We start from the raw sequence: 18,904 nt of genomic DNA, 5'->3' as shown, positions 1-18,904 counted from the left end.
CTAGGCCCAGAGTTCAGGCCCACGACTGGATCAAAAAAAAAAAAAAAAAGATGTATAAAGCATTTTATTTCTACTCAAAATGTGGACCTAAACAGCCAGGAACTGCTACTTAGGAGCCTGAGATCTGAGGACTGCAGTTTGAACCCAACTCAGGCAGGAAAAGTCTATGAGATTCTTATCTCCAATTGACCACCAAAAAGCTGGAAGTAGGGCTGTGGTCAAATGGTAGAGCAGTAGTCATGAGGGGAAAAAGTAAGGGATAGTACCCAGACCTTGAGTTCAAGCCCCAGCACCAGGGAGGAGGGACGGGAAGATTAAAAAAAAAAAAAATGTTGTTCTAGTAGTACATGTTATCACCATCTGGAACATACTAGATTTATTTCCAGAGTCAAGATCTCCAGATGGCCCATACGCACACAGAAACATAAGCATCCATACTTTAGAGAACTGCCTAGTGAAATGTTAAATCATATTTAACATCTTCTCATGGGTATTCAGGGATAACTGACCTCACACTGCACTTCCTACCCAAATGCTCAGTTCACTAATTCTCTGTTCTGTGGATCAGTCCCATCTGAACATGTGGTGTGCACTCCTGCCTTAGGGTCCTTGCTGTGTCCCACTAAAGATCCCTCTGTTGGCATTCCAGCCTCAACTCTACTCTCTTCTCCAGGAAGCTTTCACTAACTTCACAAACAGATGTGGTTTGGAGTTCTAGTCCTACTAAATTGCAGAATTACAGCCTTATTAAAGCCTATATGGCTGTGTGGTTTTGAAGTCATTACTATTCTCCCTGCAAAATTTACCAAATAAATTAGGATTTATTCTAAAATGAAATAGAATAATGTAGATAAAAGAGTTAATTGCTTTTGGTGCCACACTTGACCTAGTTTATTGCAGCATTATTTACCATAGCTAAGATATGGAACCAACCCAGACACCCCTCAGTAGATGAATGGATCAAGAAAATGTGGTATATATACACAATGTAATTCTATGCCTCCATCAGAAAGAATGACATTGCCCTATTTGTTAGGAAATGGAAAGACTTGGAAAAAATTATATTAAGTGAAGTAAGCCAGGCTCAAAGAAACATAGGTCCCATGGTTTCCCTTATTTGCAATAACTAGTATATGTCTGAGTCAAGCAGAAAAGGTCAGATAAGTTGATGTTAGGTGAAATGAACCCCAAGATAAGGACTCAAATGTTTTTTCTTTCTTGTGATTGTTTCTAACGTATTTATAAGGTGATTGTTTTGTTGCTTTGTATGTCCCTCCCCCATGGTATAACCCCTGTTTTCACTGTATTTGATGTTGGTATACTTTGGGGAGGGGAAGGGAAAAAATAAATTGTTTAAATAGGGATACAGGTGGCCTCATTGCAACAATGAGATGTACAAGATGTTATGTTGAAAATGAACTTTACAACTTTGGTGGGGGAGAAGGAGTGGAGAGGAAGGGGATGAGGGGGGGATGGAAAGAGATGGTAAGGGGAAACAAAGGAGGAGGCAACAATGCTTGATAAGAAATGTACTCATTTCCTTGCCCATGTAATTATAACCCCTCTGTATAGTATTTTCACAATAAAAAAAAGATGATGTTAAATGAAATGAATCCCAAGATAGGTATTGTTTCTAATGTATTTATAATGTACCATGTGATTTTTTTTGTTTCTTTGTATGTCCCTCCCCCAGAGTGCCCTGCATCTTGTATATACACTTCTCTAATTTGTGGAGGGGAAGGGAAAAAACAAATCGTTTAAATAGGGATACAGGTTGACCCATTGTAACCATGAGATGTACAAGACACTATGTTGAAAAATGAACTTGGGGGGGGGGTAGGGGAGATGGGAAGGGGAAACAAAGGACAAGGCAACAATGCTTGGTAAGAAATGTACTCATTATCTTGCCCATGTAATTGTAACCCCTCTGTACGGTATTTTCACAATAAAAACAAAAAAAAACCCCAAAACCTGAGCTTTACAATTTAGGCGGCGGCAGCGGGGATGTGTGTGTAGTTATGGAGGTGGGAGGGAAGGGATGGTAGGGGAAAAACAAAGGAGGAAGCAACAATGCTTGATAGGAAGTGTACTCATTACTTAGCTCATGTAACTGTAACCCCTCTATACAGTATTTTTACAATAAACGCATTAAAAAAGTGATTAAAAATAGTGACTAAGGGCTGGGAAGGTGGCTCAGTGGTAGAGCGCTTGCCTTGCATGCCTGAGGCCCTGGGTTCGATTCCTCAGCACCACATAAGCAAAAAACAAAAAACAAAAAAAAAATAGTGACTAAGAAGCCAAGCATTGTGGTACATTCCTGTAATTGTAGCCTCTCATGAAGTTGGAGGCAGGAGGATTGCAAGTTTGAGTGCAGGCAAGCCTCAGAGAGGAAGAGTGTGCGCATGGGGAGGCCACTTGAAGTATACAATAGGATGGACAGAAGAGATCTGAGAGAAAATTGGCACCTGAGGAAATACCTGAAGGAAATGAGGAATAAACAGTATGGCAAGAAAGAGAAGTACAAAGGTCCTAAGGGCGGGATGCCTGGTGTGAGAGTGGGCCACAAGGGTATCACCATGGCTGAAGGGCAAGAGGAATGGGAAGTGATCCAAAAGGTACTGTGGCATCATGGGATCTGGGACCATACACCCATTTTTCCCAGTGCGTCTCAAAGAATCCTAACCCAGAGATATGCTGGGAGAACAGTTCATATCAGAAAAGGCTGGCTACCGCCATGCTAACAGCTAGCTTAACGTGGGATGTGCAAGGACTCTGAAGCACCAGGCCGAAGAACTAGCCCTCGAGAACAGACTTCTGGGAGTTGCTGCCATGTGGGAGATGTGGGTGCTTGTGTGTACATTCAACTTACCCCTCATGACTGGTAAGTTTAGTGTGTTTCCTAAACCTGGGCAGTTTTAAGTTCTCTATTTCTCCTTTCCTCTCTTCCTAGGCTTTCTCTTGCTGGCTACAGACAGATCTTGAAACTGAGCTTTTCTGTTTCAGTGCCAGCTGCTGCAAACTATAAATGCACCCAATGTGGTGGTCTCCACTTCAATTTCATTTTCTCTCAAGTGTCACTTCATCCCTCCAGTCAGCTACGGTTTCTTGGTTTTATTCTCCTTTTTGCCTTTAAACTACAATTTACTAACTTGCTGATATTTAAAAGTTAAGTGAACTTAATACATACGTAAGGCAAGAGGCTTGGTTCGCTATTCACCCCACAAATACTGATCAAAAAGTGCAAAATGATTTTCAGGTTCTTCGGCCAGCCATCTGCAAGTGTGGTCCACACATTCTCCACCTCTGACCAGGCCAGATCATCCCCGTACTACAGGAGCAGACACAACACACTTCAGTACTGAGTACACAATCAAAGCCACACTTATCACACCATAAACATTCACAAGTAACATTTTCACAGCTATTTTTCATCTTTTCCAGACATTAGAGGAACAATTCTTTCAATAAATCTGAACATTAATTACACTAATCTCATAAGGTTTCAGTTAAGGCAAAAAGAAATATGTGATGAGAGTGGGTGGTTTTTAGTGTTTTGTTTTGTTGTTTTTTTCTTTTGGTGCCAGTACTGGGGCTTGAACACAGGGCCTTGGTACTGTCCAGTTCATTTTTCGCTCAAGACTAGCTTTCTACCATTTGAGCCAGAGCTCTACTTCTGGATTTTTGTTGGTTAATTGGAGATTTAAAATAAACCAAAAAAACTATCATGGATTTTCCTGCTACTTCAAACCTTGGTCCAAAATTTCAGCCTCCTGATTAGCTAGCATTATTGACATCAGCCACCAGTGCCCAGCAAGAAGGTTGTGTGTGTGTATGTGTATCTGAATGTTTTTAAGGGACTCTATAATTCATTTTTGTTTGGTTATTCTAGGATAATTTAATCTCTGCCAGGGTGTGTGTGTGGTTATTCTAGGATAATTTAATCTCTGCCAGGGGGGTGGGCGGGGTGGGGTGGGGTGGGGTGGGGTGGGGGGTGGTGTGTGTGTGTGTGTGTGTCTGAATGTTTAAGGGACTCTATAATTCATTTTTGTTTGGTTATTCTAGGATAATTTAATCTCTGCCAGGTTCTGCCCATGTTTCCTTCTCTCAACTCCGTAACTGTGCAGCAACCCCCTTTACCTTGGCCGTCATGTACATCAGGTTGTTCAAAACCATGGCAGTGGCTTGTGGGGATCCCCAGCCTTCTCCCCGTAACCAGCGTCTGCTAGTCACCATGAGTTCTCGGTCTTTTAAGGACTCATCTTCCTCATCCTCCTGCCGCCTTGCTGTGGGCAGAGGTTTCAAATCCACCAGCTCGATGTTGTTCATCCATGGTAGCAGGTAGTGCAGCATGACCTGCCGGCCCGCTGGATGAGCTGTCTGAATCCTCTGGCTGATCTCTAGTGCCAAGCAAATCAAACGAGAGAACTGAGTCATTCTGGTGTCCTTGGACCTATGATGAATTTCAACATCTCCTTCTTAAAGGTTAAGAAACCAGGTTTTCTTCACGACATTGAACAATGGCAAATGCTATTTCTCCTTTTAATAAAACTCACTCAATGGCATCATAAAGAAAATGAACAGCTAACATAAAATCACACAATTATGGTTGGTTTTATTATGTCTGGGACAAGGTCTTGCTACTGTGGCTCAGATTGGCCTCAAACTCTCTTTCCTCAGCATTTGAAGTGCTGGGATTATATGTGTGAATCACTGTGCCTGGTCATATGTACTTCTATCTAGTATTAATAAATTTTGGTTTGGAGGCATGGCTCAGATGGTAAAGAAACAGCTAATGAGAGAAATCAAGTGTCAGACAGTGAGTTCAAGTCCCGAGCTAGGAATATCTATCTATCTATCTATCTATCTATCTATCTATCTATCTATCTATCTATCTATCTATCTCTTGTTTAATAAGATTGTAAAATGGTGCATAATGCATGGAAAGCAGTATGATAGTTCCTCCAAAAAGTTAAAAAACAAACAGTACCAGTGGCTCATGCTTATAGTCCTAGCTACTCAGAAAATTGTGATCTGATGACAGAGGTTAGAAGTCAGCATGGGTAGACAAATCTGAGAAATTCTTATTTTCAATCAACCAAAAAGCCAGAAGAGGAATCATGGATCAAGTTGTAGAATGTCAGCCCTAATGGAAAAGGCTGAGCCAGAGCACAAGTCCCTAAGTTTAAGTCCCAGAACTAGTTTCCATGCCACCCCCCACAGAGTTAAAAGTAGTTCCCCTGCCATCAAGCAATCCCACTACTCAGTATACATCCAAAAATAATTGAAAACAGAGGCTCAAACAGATATTTGTGCACCCATGGCCATGAGAAGAACTATTCACAACAGTGGAGGAAGCAACACAAATCTCAACTGACAGATGAATGACCAAATAAATAAGATATAGTCACATACAATGGAACATCTCACAGCCCTAAGAGAGGAAAATCCTGTGACATGCTCCAACGTGGACAAAGATATGCAAAATAATCCAGTCACAACAATGATAACAACCTAAGATTCTACTTCAACTGTACATTTGCAGTAGTATATTTCTTAAAAATATAGAGTGGGGGCTGGGAAAATGGCTCAGTGGTGGACTGCTTGCCTTGCATGCATTGAGGCCCTGAGTTCAATTCCTCAGCACCACAAAAACAGAAAAAGTGGGAAGTGGGCACTGTGGCTCAAGTGATAGAGCACTAGCTTTAAGCTGAGATGCTGAGGAACATCATCTGGGCCCAGAATTCAGGCCCCATGACGAAAACAAACAAACAAAAAATGTAGAGTGGTAAGCACCAGGGATTAAGAGAGAAGAAAAAGGCTACAGAGCTTCAATTCTGCAGGATGAAAAAGTTCTAGTGATAATAATTCACAACACTGCATATACTCAACACTTCTAAAACTGTACATTTAAAAATGAGTAAGATGGAAATAATAAAGAATCTCACCAGCACTTATGCCAAGTGTTGAAGACTTACATTAGCTGTGGCTCAAGTGTCAAAATGCCAGCCTTGAGCAAAAAACCCAAGCAAGAATGTGAGGCTCTGAGCTCACACCTCAGTACTAGCACCAAGAAGAAAAAAGTGACAGTGACAGAATATCCAATCACTCATTGGTCATACCTGAGAATATGGCGAGTGTGAGCTCAGGATATGCCCTTGCTAATTCCTCAGATAACTGGTAATATGAGACAGAATACAGATGTGGCAGCGGGGACAGCTGGCTGAGCACTCCATCTGTTCTCTGAACCTCCAATTTATGAGCGTAGCGAAACATCTTCGGTTCCAGAATCTACAGGATGACAATCCCATCAGCTTCAGTTAGTATTTTATGGGATAGCTGAAGTTCAGCTACAATTATAAAACATTTCCCCAGGAAATAGTCCAGTTTAAAAATCATATGCTTATGTCTATTAAAAGAAATGTTAATTAGTAATGCCAGGAGATGGTTACAAAAGACTAACATTAACTAAAGTACTTATGACTGGACTTTAATGTCAGTGGTATGGGTTAATTAACTAGTCACTTAATGTACAATTACTCGAAAAGGATCTATCATTTATCTAGTTAAAAAATATAACTATAAAAAATCTGCATAGTAGCCAAGTACCAGTGGCTTGTAACTATAATCTTACCTACTTAGGAGGATGAGATCGGAGGACTGAGGTTTGAAGCTAGCCAGGACAGAAAAGTCCATGAGATTCTTATCTCCAAATAACCACCAAAAAGCCAGAAATGAAGCTGTGGCTCAAGTGGTAGAGTGCTAGCCTTCAGAGGAAAAAGCTGAGGGGGAGCGCTGAGACCCTGACTTCAAGCCCCACGACTGGCACACACAAAAATATATTTATAGTGGAAAAAGATTCAAAAAGGTTCCTTGCTTTTCACAGATAAATTAAAATTCCCTTTCATAGTACAGCATATGTAAAACTTTATCATTACTTCTCTTATCAATAAAGGCATTAAGTATAATTTCTAAGAAGGTCCTATCAGCATTAGTAACATTAGCATCCTTTATAATCACTTTAAGTCCTTGGTAAGATCAGAGACTCTTGCTCAATAAGTTAAATATTATATAATAATAATATACCTGCAATCTGAGAAAATGATAAGGTATCATGAATGAGCTAATTATCTTAACATGGCTCCCAAAACAGACATTAACAGTTACTTGCTACTCTGTCCTAATTAATTAGTATTTGTAAATATATAAGTGCTAATATAATATTTCTATAACATACTTCTGAATAGTTAGTACTTACAGATTTAAATATCTATATTATCTTTCGTCTTCTTTTTCTAATGCTAGTCAGAACGTGGTAACATACTTCACAATGAACAATAAAGTGAAATATTTGTACTAGTATGTTTTAAAGGCAAGAAAAAAAATTAGGTTTCATTAAACCCTCAGTAAAAAACTTTTAATTAACATCTGTTTACGAACCTGTAAAAGTTGCATAGCAACTTCATAGATGCTTCTAGAAGAGTCAGCTGCTTTAAACAGTATTAGATTTAGGAGCATCACTGTGTCACACTGATAATCCCTGAAGATAAATTTCACATGTTAGGTAGATAACAATGTTTGGAGGCTGCATACCAGTTAAAAAAACATGTACAAAGAGCTAGGGCATATTTATCTTCTAGGCCTAGGGGGTAACTTTAGGGACAACAAACTTATGGTGATCATTAGCCTTACTGGATAAATTTCCCTAGTACTTAATGAGAAAAAACACAAATGTTTTAGTATTCCCAAATTAAAAAGGAGACATTTTCTTAAAAAAAAAAAAAAGTCTAAGTGGAAAATAAGCCACAGTGCGCAGGGTACCTGTTCTGGAATACATTGGCGATGGCTTTAAAGCAGCCAGCTGCTACTCTCTTGGAGCCCGTGTAACACCGGTCCACAGCCCAGTACATCAGGTTGCTCTGATCAGGGTTCAGCTCCAGCAGCAACGTGACTGCTTCACAGCCCAAATGATGAACCTGAGGGAAGGTCACAAATTGCCAGGGAGAGGAATGTTATTTGCTTGTGTATTCTCTCCTCTCCCCTCTTTCCTCTCCTCTTCCCTCCCTCCCGCCCCCTTTCTCTCTCTCCTCTAAATTAATATACGGCATACATTTATTGTATTTAATACAAAATTCAGTTTCCTTTTATTCAACTCCTTTATTGAGGCAGTAGAAAAAACTAGCATGGGTAAATTATATTTGGCTCCTTGTTTTCTTACACAGATTCTTCACTATGAATATTTCTTTCAACAGAGCCCACAAAGGCTGCTGATGAACACAATGAGTGTTTTAGAAAAATGAACTGGTAGCTCCTTTAATTATTTTTATCCAGCTTTATTCTTTTTTAAATTTAAATTTTATTGTCAAGGTGATGTACATAGGGGTTGCAGTTACATAAGTAAGGTAGTGAGTACATTTCGTGTCAAACTTGTTACCCCCTCCTTCATTTTTTTCCCACTTTCCCTCCCCCCATAACTCTCCTTCCAAGGTGATCATTTCCAATATATTGTCTCATGAGCATTGGTTCCTCCTTTGTCCTTTGTCTCATCATCTTTTTATGGTGCTATTATAGTGGAAATATCATTTCGAGTTCTGACAAATTTACTTCTATATTCTCTTTGTAGTTTCTAATGCTGTCTTTGTTCATTTAACATGTTACATGCATATTCCAGAGGGAAGGGGTAACAAGTTTGACAAGAAATGTACTTATTACCTTACTTACGTAATTGTAACACTTCTGTAAATCACCTTGACAATAAAATTAAAAAACAAAACAAAGCAGCTAAAATGTCAGAAGCTTCATTCTTTTTTATCATAACACAACAGAAACATTATCGGAGGGAGAGGAGCTCTCTATCTCTCTCTCATGTTGATCCTGGATTTAAACTAATGGCCTGGGCACTGTTCTTGAGCTACTTTTGCTCAAGCCTAGCACTCTACTGCTTGAGTCACAGCTCCATTTCCAGCTTTTTTCTGGTTAACTGGAGATAAGAGTCTCCCAGACTTTCCTGGGCAAGCTGGCTTTGAACCAGGATCCTGAGTAGCTGGATTATAGGTGGATTATAGGTCCCTGGCCTAAGCTGTGAAATATGTGTGTGTGTGGTATGAGAATATGGAGTGGGAGACTAGGAAAGAATAATTAATTGGAGAATGGTTAAAACAAACAAAGTAAACATAGCGAAGAACATACTTCTTCCATGGAGTCCAAAGCACTCTAGATTAATAAGAACCTTGTTCAGATACATAGAAACTACTATATTAATCTAATAAGAAAGAGGAACTTAAATGGAAAAATTATAAATTTCCTAGGATATGGTATCCTATTTAATCTTACATAATATATTATTTGCATATGATTCTATCCTTAAAATATAAATATATTTCTATCCTAACAAAACAAAGTAGATTTATTACAGACTTCTTTCTTTCTTTTCTTTTCTTTTTTTTAATCAAGTCATGGGGTCTGAACTCTGGGCCTGGGCGCTGTCCCTCAGCTCTTCAGCTCAAGAATAACACTCTACTACTTGAGCCACAGCACCACTTCTGGCTTTTTTTTTTTTATCCTGCTTATGTGGTGCTGAGGAATTGAACCCAGGGCCTCATGCATGCAAGGCAAGCCCTCTACCACTGAGCCACCTTCCCAGCCCAACAGGTTTCTTTTTTTAAAATCTTTTCTTTTAGGTCCAAGATCAGGACTTGAACTCAGCGCCTGATGCTTTTGTTCACTGGCTAGCACTCTACCAGCTGAGGCATGCCTCCAACCACTGACAGTTTCTTTTTAATAGGTCATACATTGTGAACAGTGCAATAATAATTTATGACATTTTAAGGGAATGGTCAGAATTACCTTTTTGTCCAGAGAGTCTAAGATGTTATCCAACCATTTGTACAGATAGCCATCTGATGAAAGTCCTACATTATCTGCAACAGGGCCACAACAGAGTACAGCAGACATAGCCTTCAAACAATAATATTAGAATTACATTTAAACATTTTAAGAGGTTAAATGGTGGCTGCTTAATGAGAAGAGGCAAGATATTTTCACTCATGTTTATCTAGCCACAACAGCTTAATTATTTTCTTTGCAAACAGGAAGTATAATAGTAACTTTTTAAACTTTTATCGGCAAGTAAATTTATCAGCCATAGGAGTTTAAACAATACTGGACAGAAGAGAAAAAGACTAAAAAAATTCAAGGAAGCATAACATCCCTTTGACAGAATCTTAAATTCTTTAAGAAAAATGGTGATCAAATTTTATAGATTATACTCTTGCGTTGTAATTTATGTACTGAAATAGTTATGGTGTTTTGAAGACAAACATACATGCTAATACCGGTGGGTTCTATGGAGAAATCCTCAACCTATTTATGATATCAGATATTGATAGACATAACAATATCTAACAACGCTAACGTAAAAAAAAAAGGAAAGAAATTGGGGTTATTGGTAAATACCTTTAATGCACAGTACTGATGTCTATTGATTTGCATATTTCTATCACTGTATCTGTCCAAGGGGGTGAACATGATGCTAAAAGGACCCGCCCAGTGACTGAACAGCATGAACAGACTGTGACGGAGGCTCTGTTGAGGAAAAATACTTCTTCTCTGGTGCACTGTAAATAAAAACATAGATAGGAATACGTATTTCTGTTTGTTTACCCTAACATGACACCAGCTTCTTTATTGTTCAATATGGACGGGAATAAAATAGAAAGCTTACGTTTTTATGTAAACGCATTCTAAACCTCCATAGTTAACAGAGGACATTTACATGTATGAAAATCCCAGAAACATCGTCAAGACAAACAGAATAGTGCAGGGATTCTTTTGCACAGTGAAGGGAGTAAGAAGAACCTTGCTCCTCCTGGGCTATCATTGGCTCTGAAATCTGACTGAGAATCTTCTTTTTTTTTGAAAACAAGAATTTATTTTAGTATGACAAGTTTACAGTATGGAAAAATGGAGAAAAAAGAGAGAAATATTTCTTGCTCCCTATGCAGGAAATGGAAATTATTAAATCTTCCCTTACAAAGAATCTTGGGCCACAGATAAAAGGGGAGCCAATCTAGTCAGGAGCTGATGGATCCTGCATGTAATACTAGCTACATGGTAGGCAAAGATGAGAAGAATGGAAGTTCAAGGCCAAATTCCATCTCAATTAATAGGTGGACACAATGGCTGGTACATGCCTTCTTAAGTTACATGGGAGGCATAAATAGGTGGAATAGGGTCCAGGGTAGCATGGGCATAAAAGAGGGACCAAAATGGGGCAAGGGCAGGTATGGCTCAAGAGGTAGAGTGCCTACCTAGCAAGGGTAAAGCCCTGAGCTCAAGTTTCATATTTCCATAAAAGAAAAGAAAAAAAAAAAGAGTGATGTCTTTCTTGTAGTGTCTCAGGCCTGGTGTGCAGATCCACTCTTCTGCCCCATGCTGATGGCAGCACCAGAGAGCCTCAGGGATTTGGGAAATAGTAAAATTTGAAACCTGCTGGTTTAGATGAGGGTTTCTGCTTTGAAGTTTTACTCTGCAAGTTTTCTGCATCAATATTTGCAAAACTTTAAAAGTATCACAATAAAACAAGATGGAAGTGGTAAGAAAAGGTCAGAGTCACTAAGAGATCAGTTCATATTTTTATATTAGGGAGCTTCAGAACAGAAAACTTAGAGGAAGGATACTCACTATCTTGCCCATGTAACTGTAACCCTTCTGTATGGTATTTTCACAATAATAAAAAAAAAAGAAAAAAGAAAAAGAGAAAAAAAAAAACAAGAAAACTTACAGGAAGAAAAGCTCTTTCCTCTACGTGGCATTATCAAAATAGGGCTCCTGAACTTGAAATTCATGTAACTAATTTTGTGCTTAAAGAATCCCCTTATATAAAACAACTTATTTTTTTAAGCCAACTGTTAGCATATGCTAGTTAACACACTAATCTTTATTCTTAGAGAAAATTACTATTTATGCAACTTACAAAAAGTCTTAATGTATTCACTTTTGTACTTGTAAATAACTTTTAAAAATGGAATTGTGTACAACAATTTTCATAATACATGTTTCAGTCAGTAATAAGCACATTTTCATTCAATGAATTTATCAATAGCATTATATCTTTGTATGCTTTATATATGTGGTCTATACTCTTCTATTATATAAAAAAGTATAATCTTATTTTCAATGATAATTTGGAATACTGCATTCTTTGCTCATTGAATCTAAAACACACTTTTCCAAAGATTTTACCTTATCTAATTTATTTTTTCAGTTTTTTGTGAGAGTGTCTTAACTATTGAAAATCTATACTAGGCTGCACTAATTTACGGTAAACAATCTCTTGCCATCCAGGTTGTGCTGATATATTTTCCCAGTACGTTCCCCAGTTGCTTTCTTGGATTAGAAAGCTTCAAAGGAAAAAAAGGTTGGAAGGTATATTAATGCCCAATAATGCTTTCAGAAACTGAAACAATACCTGGAACATTCTGAATGATATTCGCCACTAAGGCACTAAAATGGCATCGTATATCCTTCAGCGTGTCAGAGTCTTTTTCATTTTCTGCTTCCAGGAGTTGTCTAGTTAGATCTACATATTCCAATAGGGTGTTGTTGAGAAAATGTGTTTCATTGTCAAGGCCACCACTTGCACTGAAAATATGTCAGAGAAAATGTGACTTGAAATTATTGTTTACATCAAAATAAAATCCTAGTAATCAAAATCAGAATACCATACATTGAACTGCATAGTCATGGAAGAATAACACTTAATATACAAAAATTCAATGAATATGATTGTGGTTTTCTTACATATAAAAACTGAGCCAGTTGCTGGCGGTTCACGCTGATTATGAGTTAATGATCACAGTTCAAAGCCATAATGGGAAGGAAAGCCTACGAGACTCTTATTTCCAAATAACTACAGAAAAAGCCAGAAATGGAGCTGTGGCTCTAGTAGTAGAGCACTAGCCTTGAGCATAAAAATTGAGAGATGGTGCCGAGGCCCTAAATTCAAGCCCCGGGATTGGCACAAAAAATAGATACAGAAGAAAAAAAAAAAATTAAATGATGGTGTGCCTCAATCAGCTTCAATGCTCTTGAAAGTTATTCAGGTCAATTATGAATGTTAAATATTATCTTCTCTCTTAAAATATATGACTCTTTAATAAAGAGGGGAGGAAGCTTATGGAAAGGAGGATCAGTGTAAAAAGAGAGAGGAAAACTGGTTATGGCCATTTGCAGTCTTTGTGGCCACTTATAATATGACCTAGGCAGGTAATCTTGGAAAGGCATGATGCAGAATATAAAAATTGAAGGAGAATGAATTGAAGTAAAAGCAGGATTGACTCTGAGTTATCAAGCTGTTTTAGGCTCCTGGAGTTGCCTCGAGATTCTGAAGTTAGATTCCCTTTGAGCAAAGACTTCTGTATCTTGACATCAGACCAGTCAGGAGATAACTGGCTGCAACTTGCTTCTTCTTCAGCCTTTGGGCTCTCTTTCTCCCCTCTCCCTCTCTATTTCTACTACATATTCCAGTGTATTTCACTAAGAATATAAATGACTTGCTATATGAAATTCTCTCATAAATAATGTTATATAAATTAATGGCTATTATGTTTACATTTGCTAAGGTCAGTTTATCCTTGTTATAGTTGAAAAATATTTCAATACACAATCTTTTGTAAGTAATAATACTCACAACTAGTATCATCTACATTTATTTTGGTACTGGTCCTGGGGATTGAACTCAGGGCCTGTGCACACTGTTTCTAAGCTTTTGTGCTCAAGGCTAGCATTCTACCACTTGAGCTACAGCTCTACTTCTGGCTTTTTCGGTGCCTAATTGTAAATATGAGTCTCACACATTTTTCTTGCCTGGGCTGGTTTCAAACTGTGAGGCACAAATCTCAGTCCCCCAAGTAGCTAGGATTACAGGCATGAGCCACCAGTGCATGGCCTAGTTTTTTTTAAGTAGTGTGAACAACTTTAAGTAACACCAAAACCCTATAAAATAAGAGAAAGAAGTTACACCTAGAACTAGAAAACCATGTCAAATGAATGAATTTGTGAATAATTTTTCTTTCCATTTTTCACTTATGGATCATGACCAGTTAGCAAATGGGAAAGCATTTAGTGGACTGAGATTGCACAAGAATAAATCTTCACTGAGGAGCTACTCTGCAACAGAAATAGAGAAACAGATTTCTCTTAATTGGAACGGTTCGTTTTTTTTAACTAACCCAAGAGGGGGAGAAAAAAAAGAGCTTACAGAAGTAACCATCTTCTAATAATCAAATTTCTTTTAATTACTCTTACCAGCCAAGCAGTGATGTTCAAAACTACTATTGCTCAACAGTAAGGAGGACTTTTCTGGTTAAATCTTCAATATGCCACTATTTTTCAATTCCCCAAAAATTACCACTTAAAAGATCCTTCACTCAATAACGTTTTAAAAGAAAAATAATTCAGACACATTAAAAAAATAAAATCTCAAACGTTCAATTTTACTTTTTCTAATTTCTACTGTTTTAGTGGGAAGATAGAGAATATTGTTTCCTTTTTTCCTTCTGCTTTTCAGTAAGAAAGAAAAGTAAATCAGTAGTTAAAAAAAAAACTCTGATTAAAATTCTATTTTGAAAGCATTATCATAAGCTTCAGTGCTAAACTTGAAAGGTATTAGCTGAGAAACAATCGGGACAAACACCAAGAAATCCATGCATGGTGACTACACTTATTAGATTATTAACACTATTGCTCACAAGATTTCTTTGCAGTTACCTCCTCTGGATATAGTCAGATCCATTATTTTTCCTTCAGTAGTCAGGCAACACCATTACCCTTCTAAGAAAATAGTTTTGGTTGTTTTTTTTTTTTTTTTTTTTAACACATCGCTGATGGAGGTTTCCCCAAGATACTGGTCTTAAGTGTCACAAAGCCTTTCTCTATCAAGAAATCCAGGATTTGTGATTTATTTTTTGAAGGACAGAAAGTTTTTAATTTATGTTTGTGAATTTGAGAATTTCTCAGCAGAATCAACAATAGTTGGTAGGAATAAAATTTGAAAAACCTCAATTAATTCTCAAGCCCAAAAGAAACAGATATTCAAAATGAAGAAATAAGTAAAATCTGTCAGGGCAATACTACTGCATTCCCCATGCCTAGAAAACATTACAATAACAAAACCAAAAAGTACATTATGACTGTTTCCCCTGCCCGCCTCCCACTCCAAAGCAGTCCAGGTTGGTAGTAGGTTTTCTTGTCTTTTTCTTTTCCTTAGTTGGTAGGCTTTCTCATATGTTTTTCAGGCATTGGGTAATGGACTGGATGCTTCTCTGGTAAAATAATGTTTACAATTACACACAATGGCATTTTTGCTGCACATTCGTGAGAGAAACAGACTGGATTCCCTAATCATTCCGAATCTGGGTGGCTCAAGTGATAGAGTGCTAGTCTTGAGTTGAAGAGCTGAGGGACAGCGTTCAGGCCCAGAGTTCAAGCCCCATGACTGACAGAAAAACAAAAACAAAAACAAAAACAAAAACAAATCCAGTACCAACCTGTGACTAATGACACCAGCATCTGCCAGCAGTTCAAATATTCGTACCAGCTGTACTCGCAGTATGTCTCGACGCCTGCGCCGCTTCATATTCTAGTCCAAAGACACAAAGGTATTCATTAAGCAGCCATCAGGGCAATGCAAGGAAAACTTGCTGTGTGACTTGGAAAGAACACTGTCAGTAGCAGAGAGTTTGAGACTTCATCAAAATTATTTTGCTTGTGCACTATAGACTGTGAGCACTCACTTAACCATTGCAACAAAGGAGTTAATGAGGTAAACTATATACTTTCATACTTATTTGTTTTTGGGTGCCAGTACTCGGGTTTGGACTCAGGGACTGGGCACTGAAAATTACATGGTATTTTACATGATGATACTTCTGACATATGAGGGAAATAAAGATTCTAGTTACTTCTAGGTGATTTGCTAATCTGATGGTTTTATTGGTACCAGGGTTTGGACTCAGGACCTCACTTCACTCTCGTGTGGCTGGCTTGCTCAGTTGGCCCTGTAACTACTAGAGTAGGGCCTCCAGCCTGGATTTTTGCTGATCATTTGAGAAGAATATTCTCTTGGACTTTTCTGACTAGCTGGCTTCTAACTTCCGTCTTCTAGGTCTCAGTCTCCTGGGTAGTTAGGCTTAAAGATGTGAGTCACCAGTTCCTGGCCTAATCTGGTAATGTTGGAGGAATTGAAGGGATTAGTACACTGCTGTCATTGTATGAAGAAGCTCTAAAACACTTACAAAAATCTTACAGAGGGGCAGGAAAAACAATCCTGAAGATTTTGTTCATGCCAAAGTTTTCCACTTAATTTTTGCAAAGAAAATGAATATAAACATAAATGAAGAAAAAATTTTTGCTCAGTATGAAATGAATAAATGTTTATATTGACTAGGGCCAATAGGAGTAACGGCTACAATAATAGCTGTACCATTTCAACTAAGAAACAAAACAGTTGTGTGGTGCAGATCTCCTCCTCCACTTTCTCATCTAGCTCATAGTTTATGAAGCAAGTTTCATAAGGCAATTAAAAACCCGATTATTAGCCAGGTGCCAGTGGCTCACAACTGTAAACTTAGCTACTCAGGAGCCTGAGATCCAAGGACTGAGGTTCAAAGCAAGCCTGAGCAGGAAAGACTGTGAGACTATTATCTCCAATTAGCCAGAAGTAGAGCTCTTGAACAAGTGACAAAGCCCCAACTTTGAGTGAAAAGGCTAAGGAACAGTGCCTAGGCCCTAAGTTCAAGTCCCAGGATTGGCAAAAATAAACAATAACAAAAACACCTGATTAGTCTTTCAGTATTATGTCCATGACCTATTTTACTGCCTTCCATAAGTAGGACCACTGGCAAATGACCAACTCATTATATTTCTTGCTTCTCTGGGGTCTTTCTAAAGTTGACAGAAATTCTCTCTGATGGGGCAGAACTTCACAACAGTACTTGAGGACTTCTACAATGCTTCAAGTTTTGTTTTGTTTCTACAGAAAAACTGTGAGTCTCAGGCTCCAGCATATAGCTCACATTCAAGGTATATCACTGTGCAGATGGAATAATTTTGTATGACATCAACCCCCACCGCTTTGCCCCAAAATTCAGAAGCATGAATGCCACTCCTGTGTTTTGTTTCCTGGAATAAATCATCACACATGCTTCCCAAAGTGATCATTCTGAAACAAAAATCCTATCAACAAAATGGGGTTGCTGCTGCTACTCTTCGAGGTGGATTAAGAAGGGAGTGAGCAACCACCTAGGATGTTCCTGTTTGCAGGACAGCTGTTGTCACCAACTCCTCTCCAGTTTAAATTCCCTTAGAGATTCACAATTTTAACAGTGGTAATTCTCTAGCAGTGCTCTATACAGGTGCATCTAAGGTCCTTTACAAAAATAGGGTTTTACTCTGGGGATTCTCATTCAATAGGCCTAGAAGTTTGTAATTCTTACCAAGCCCCTTGGGTAATTCTCAGCACTACTGCCATATCAGAACCACCAGTATATCAGCCACAGCAGAAGCTACAAGTTTTTCATAAGATATATGCCTTGTTATATATAGTCCATCTTTTATAAAATTTGCAAATGCTGTTTTTTTCTGACTAGAATGCCTTTGCCTTATTGGTACCCTGGGGTACCTGCTTGAAAAAATTAAACTCAAGTACCAGCATTTCCTTGATAATGCCTTTTGTTCTCCACAGGCAAGTCTCTGAGGTTTTCTTCTCTATATTTTTGTAACGCCTTTTCCTGTAAGTTTATTTGACAGACATAGATGTCTGTCTCACTAAACCTATAGTACCGAACCTGGTACAGATTGTAGGTTTGATTCTAGACTCAGGGTCTTGCTACCAAGGCAGGTGAATAGGTTCACAGACAGTGAGGCTGGCAGAATTGAAAACATACACCATCTGGTCATTTATTGGAAATTTTTGCCAACTCCAGCTTACACTCTACTTAAAGCTCTCATATAAGATAGAGCAATTTTTCAATTGGTTTAAATAAAGATATCTATGTTCTATGTATGCTCTCCTGTGGGGGCGAATGTACCTGGGAAAATAAAGTTTAACTATGCATTATATATTCTTTTCTCTCTTAATCTCAAGCTTCTGGTATAATACATAGGATACAATGCAGAAAAATAAGTATTAGCCAAATAAAATTCAATGATAGAAAAACTATAGAACACATCTTACCTCTGGCCTTCTTTCAAGTGCTTCTTTAATTATCGGATGTAATTCCTCTATTAATTCCCTAGAAGAAAAATGATACTCTTTTTTATTAATACCTACACAGAATCTAACAAATTTATGAATAACATAATGATATATTTTGGTATTAATGCTGATCACATTGTTTTTTGTTTGTTTTTTTTTGGGTCCAGTTGTGGGGCCTGAACTCTGGGCCTGGGCACTGTCCCTCAGCTCTTCAGCTCAAGGCTAGCGCTCTCTACCACTTGAGCCACAGCGCCATTTCCGGCTTTTTTCTTTTTGCTTATGTGGTGCTGAGGAATCGAACCCAGGGCCTCAGGCATGCAAGGCAAGCGCTCTACCACTGAGCCACCTTCCCAGCCCTGATCACATTGTTTTAAACATCATTTTTGTTGTTTTATTTTGAATATAAAATATCACATTTTTACATTATAGAACTACAAATAATGATACAGGCCAACTAATGAACTTATAGAATATTATCAATGTTTATTCCCCATCATTTTGTAATCCACGTGTATTTTATGTAGCTGAAACATTATTATATATGAGTAGTGGTAACATTTGTTCCTTACTTAGCACTAACAGCTACTTTCACATGTCATCAGTGAATATTATTCACTAGAGTGGGCTACCACAATTTTCCTGTTTTCACTA

General features: G+C 38.1%; 1 protein-coding gene across 13 annotated transcripts in view; it reads right to left on the bottom strand.

The window, feature by feature from the left end:
• Fryl (FRY like transcription coactivator) overlaps positions 1 to 18,904 on the bottom strand; it is a 230,725-nt gene that overhangs the window by 56,811 nt on the left and 155,010 nt on the right. For all 13 annotated transcript variants that reach the window (XM_070012498.1, XM_070012504.1, XM_070012503.1 and 10 more), the window contains 10 exons: positions 18,233 to 18,290; positions 15,546 to 15,637; positions 12,467 to 12,639; positions 10,453 to 10,613; positions 9,844 to 9,954; positions 7,819 to 7,973; positions 7,438 to 7,537; positions 6,120 to 6,288; positions 4,138 to 4,397; positions 3,188 to 3,328 (listed from right to left, as the gene is read on the bottom strand). In XM_070012498.1, coding sequence (XP_069868599.1) covers positions 3,188 to 3,328; positions 4,138 to 4,397; positions 6,120 to 6,288; positions 7,438 to 7,537; positions 7,819 to 7,973; positions 9,844 to 9,954; positions 10,453 to 10,613; positions 12,467 to 12,639; positions 15,546 to 15,637; positions 18,233 to 18,290 — 1,420 coding nt within the window. The remainder of the gene's footprint in view (positions 1 to 3,187; positions 3,329 to 4,137; positions 4,398 to 6,119; positions 6,289 to 7,437; positions 7,538 to 7,818; positions 7,974 to 9,843; positions 9,955 to 10,452; positions 10,614 to 12,466; positions 12,640 to 15,545; positions 15,638 to 18,232; positions 18,291 to 18,904) is intronic.

The sequence above is a fragment of the Dipodomys merriami genome, unplaced genomic scaffold (genome assembly GCF_024711535.1).
Source record: "Dipodomys merriami isolate MVZ:Mamm:240054 unplaced genomic scaffold, mDipMer1.0.p SCAF_9, whole genome shotgun sequence".
Taxonomy (NCBI): domain Eukaryota; kingdom Metazoa; phylum Chordata; class Mammalia; order Rodentia; family Heteromyidae; genus Dipodomys; species Dipodomys merriami.
The sequence above is the reverse complement of the archived record's forward strand: the minus strand, read 5'-3'. Positions and strand labels throughout refer to the sequence as shown.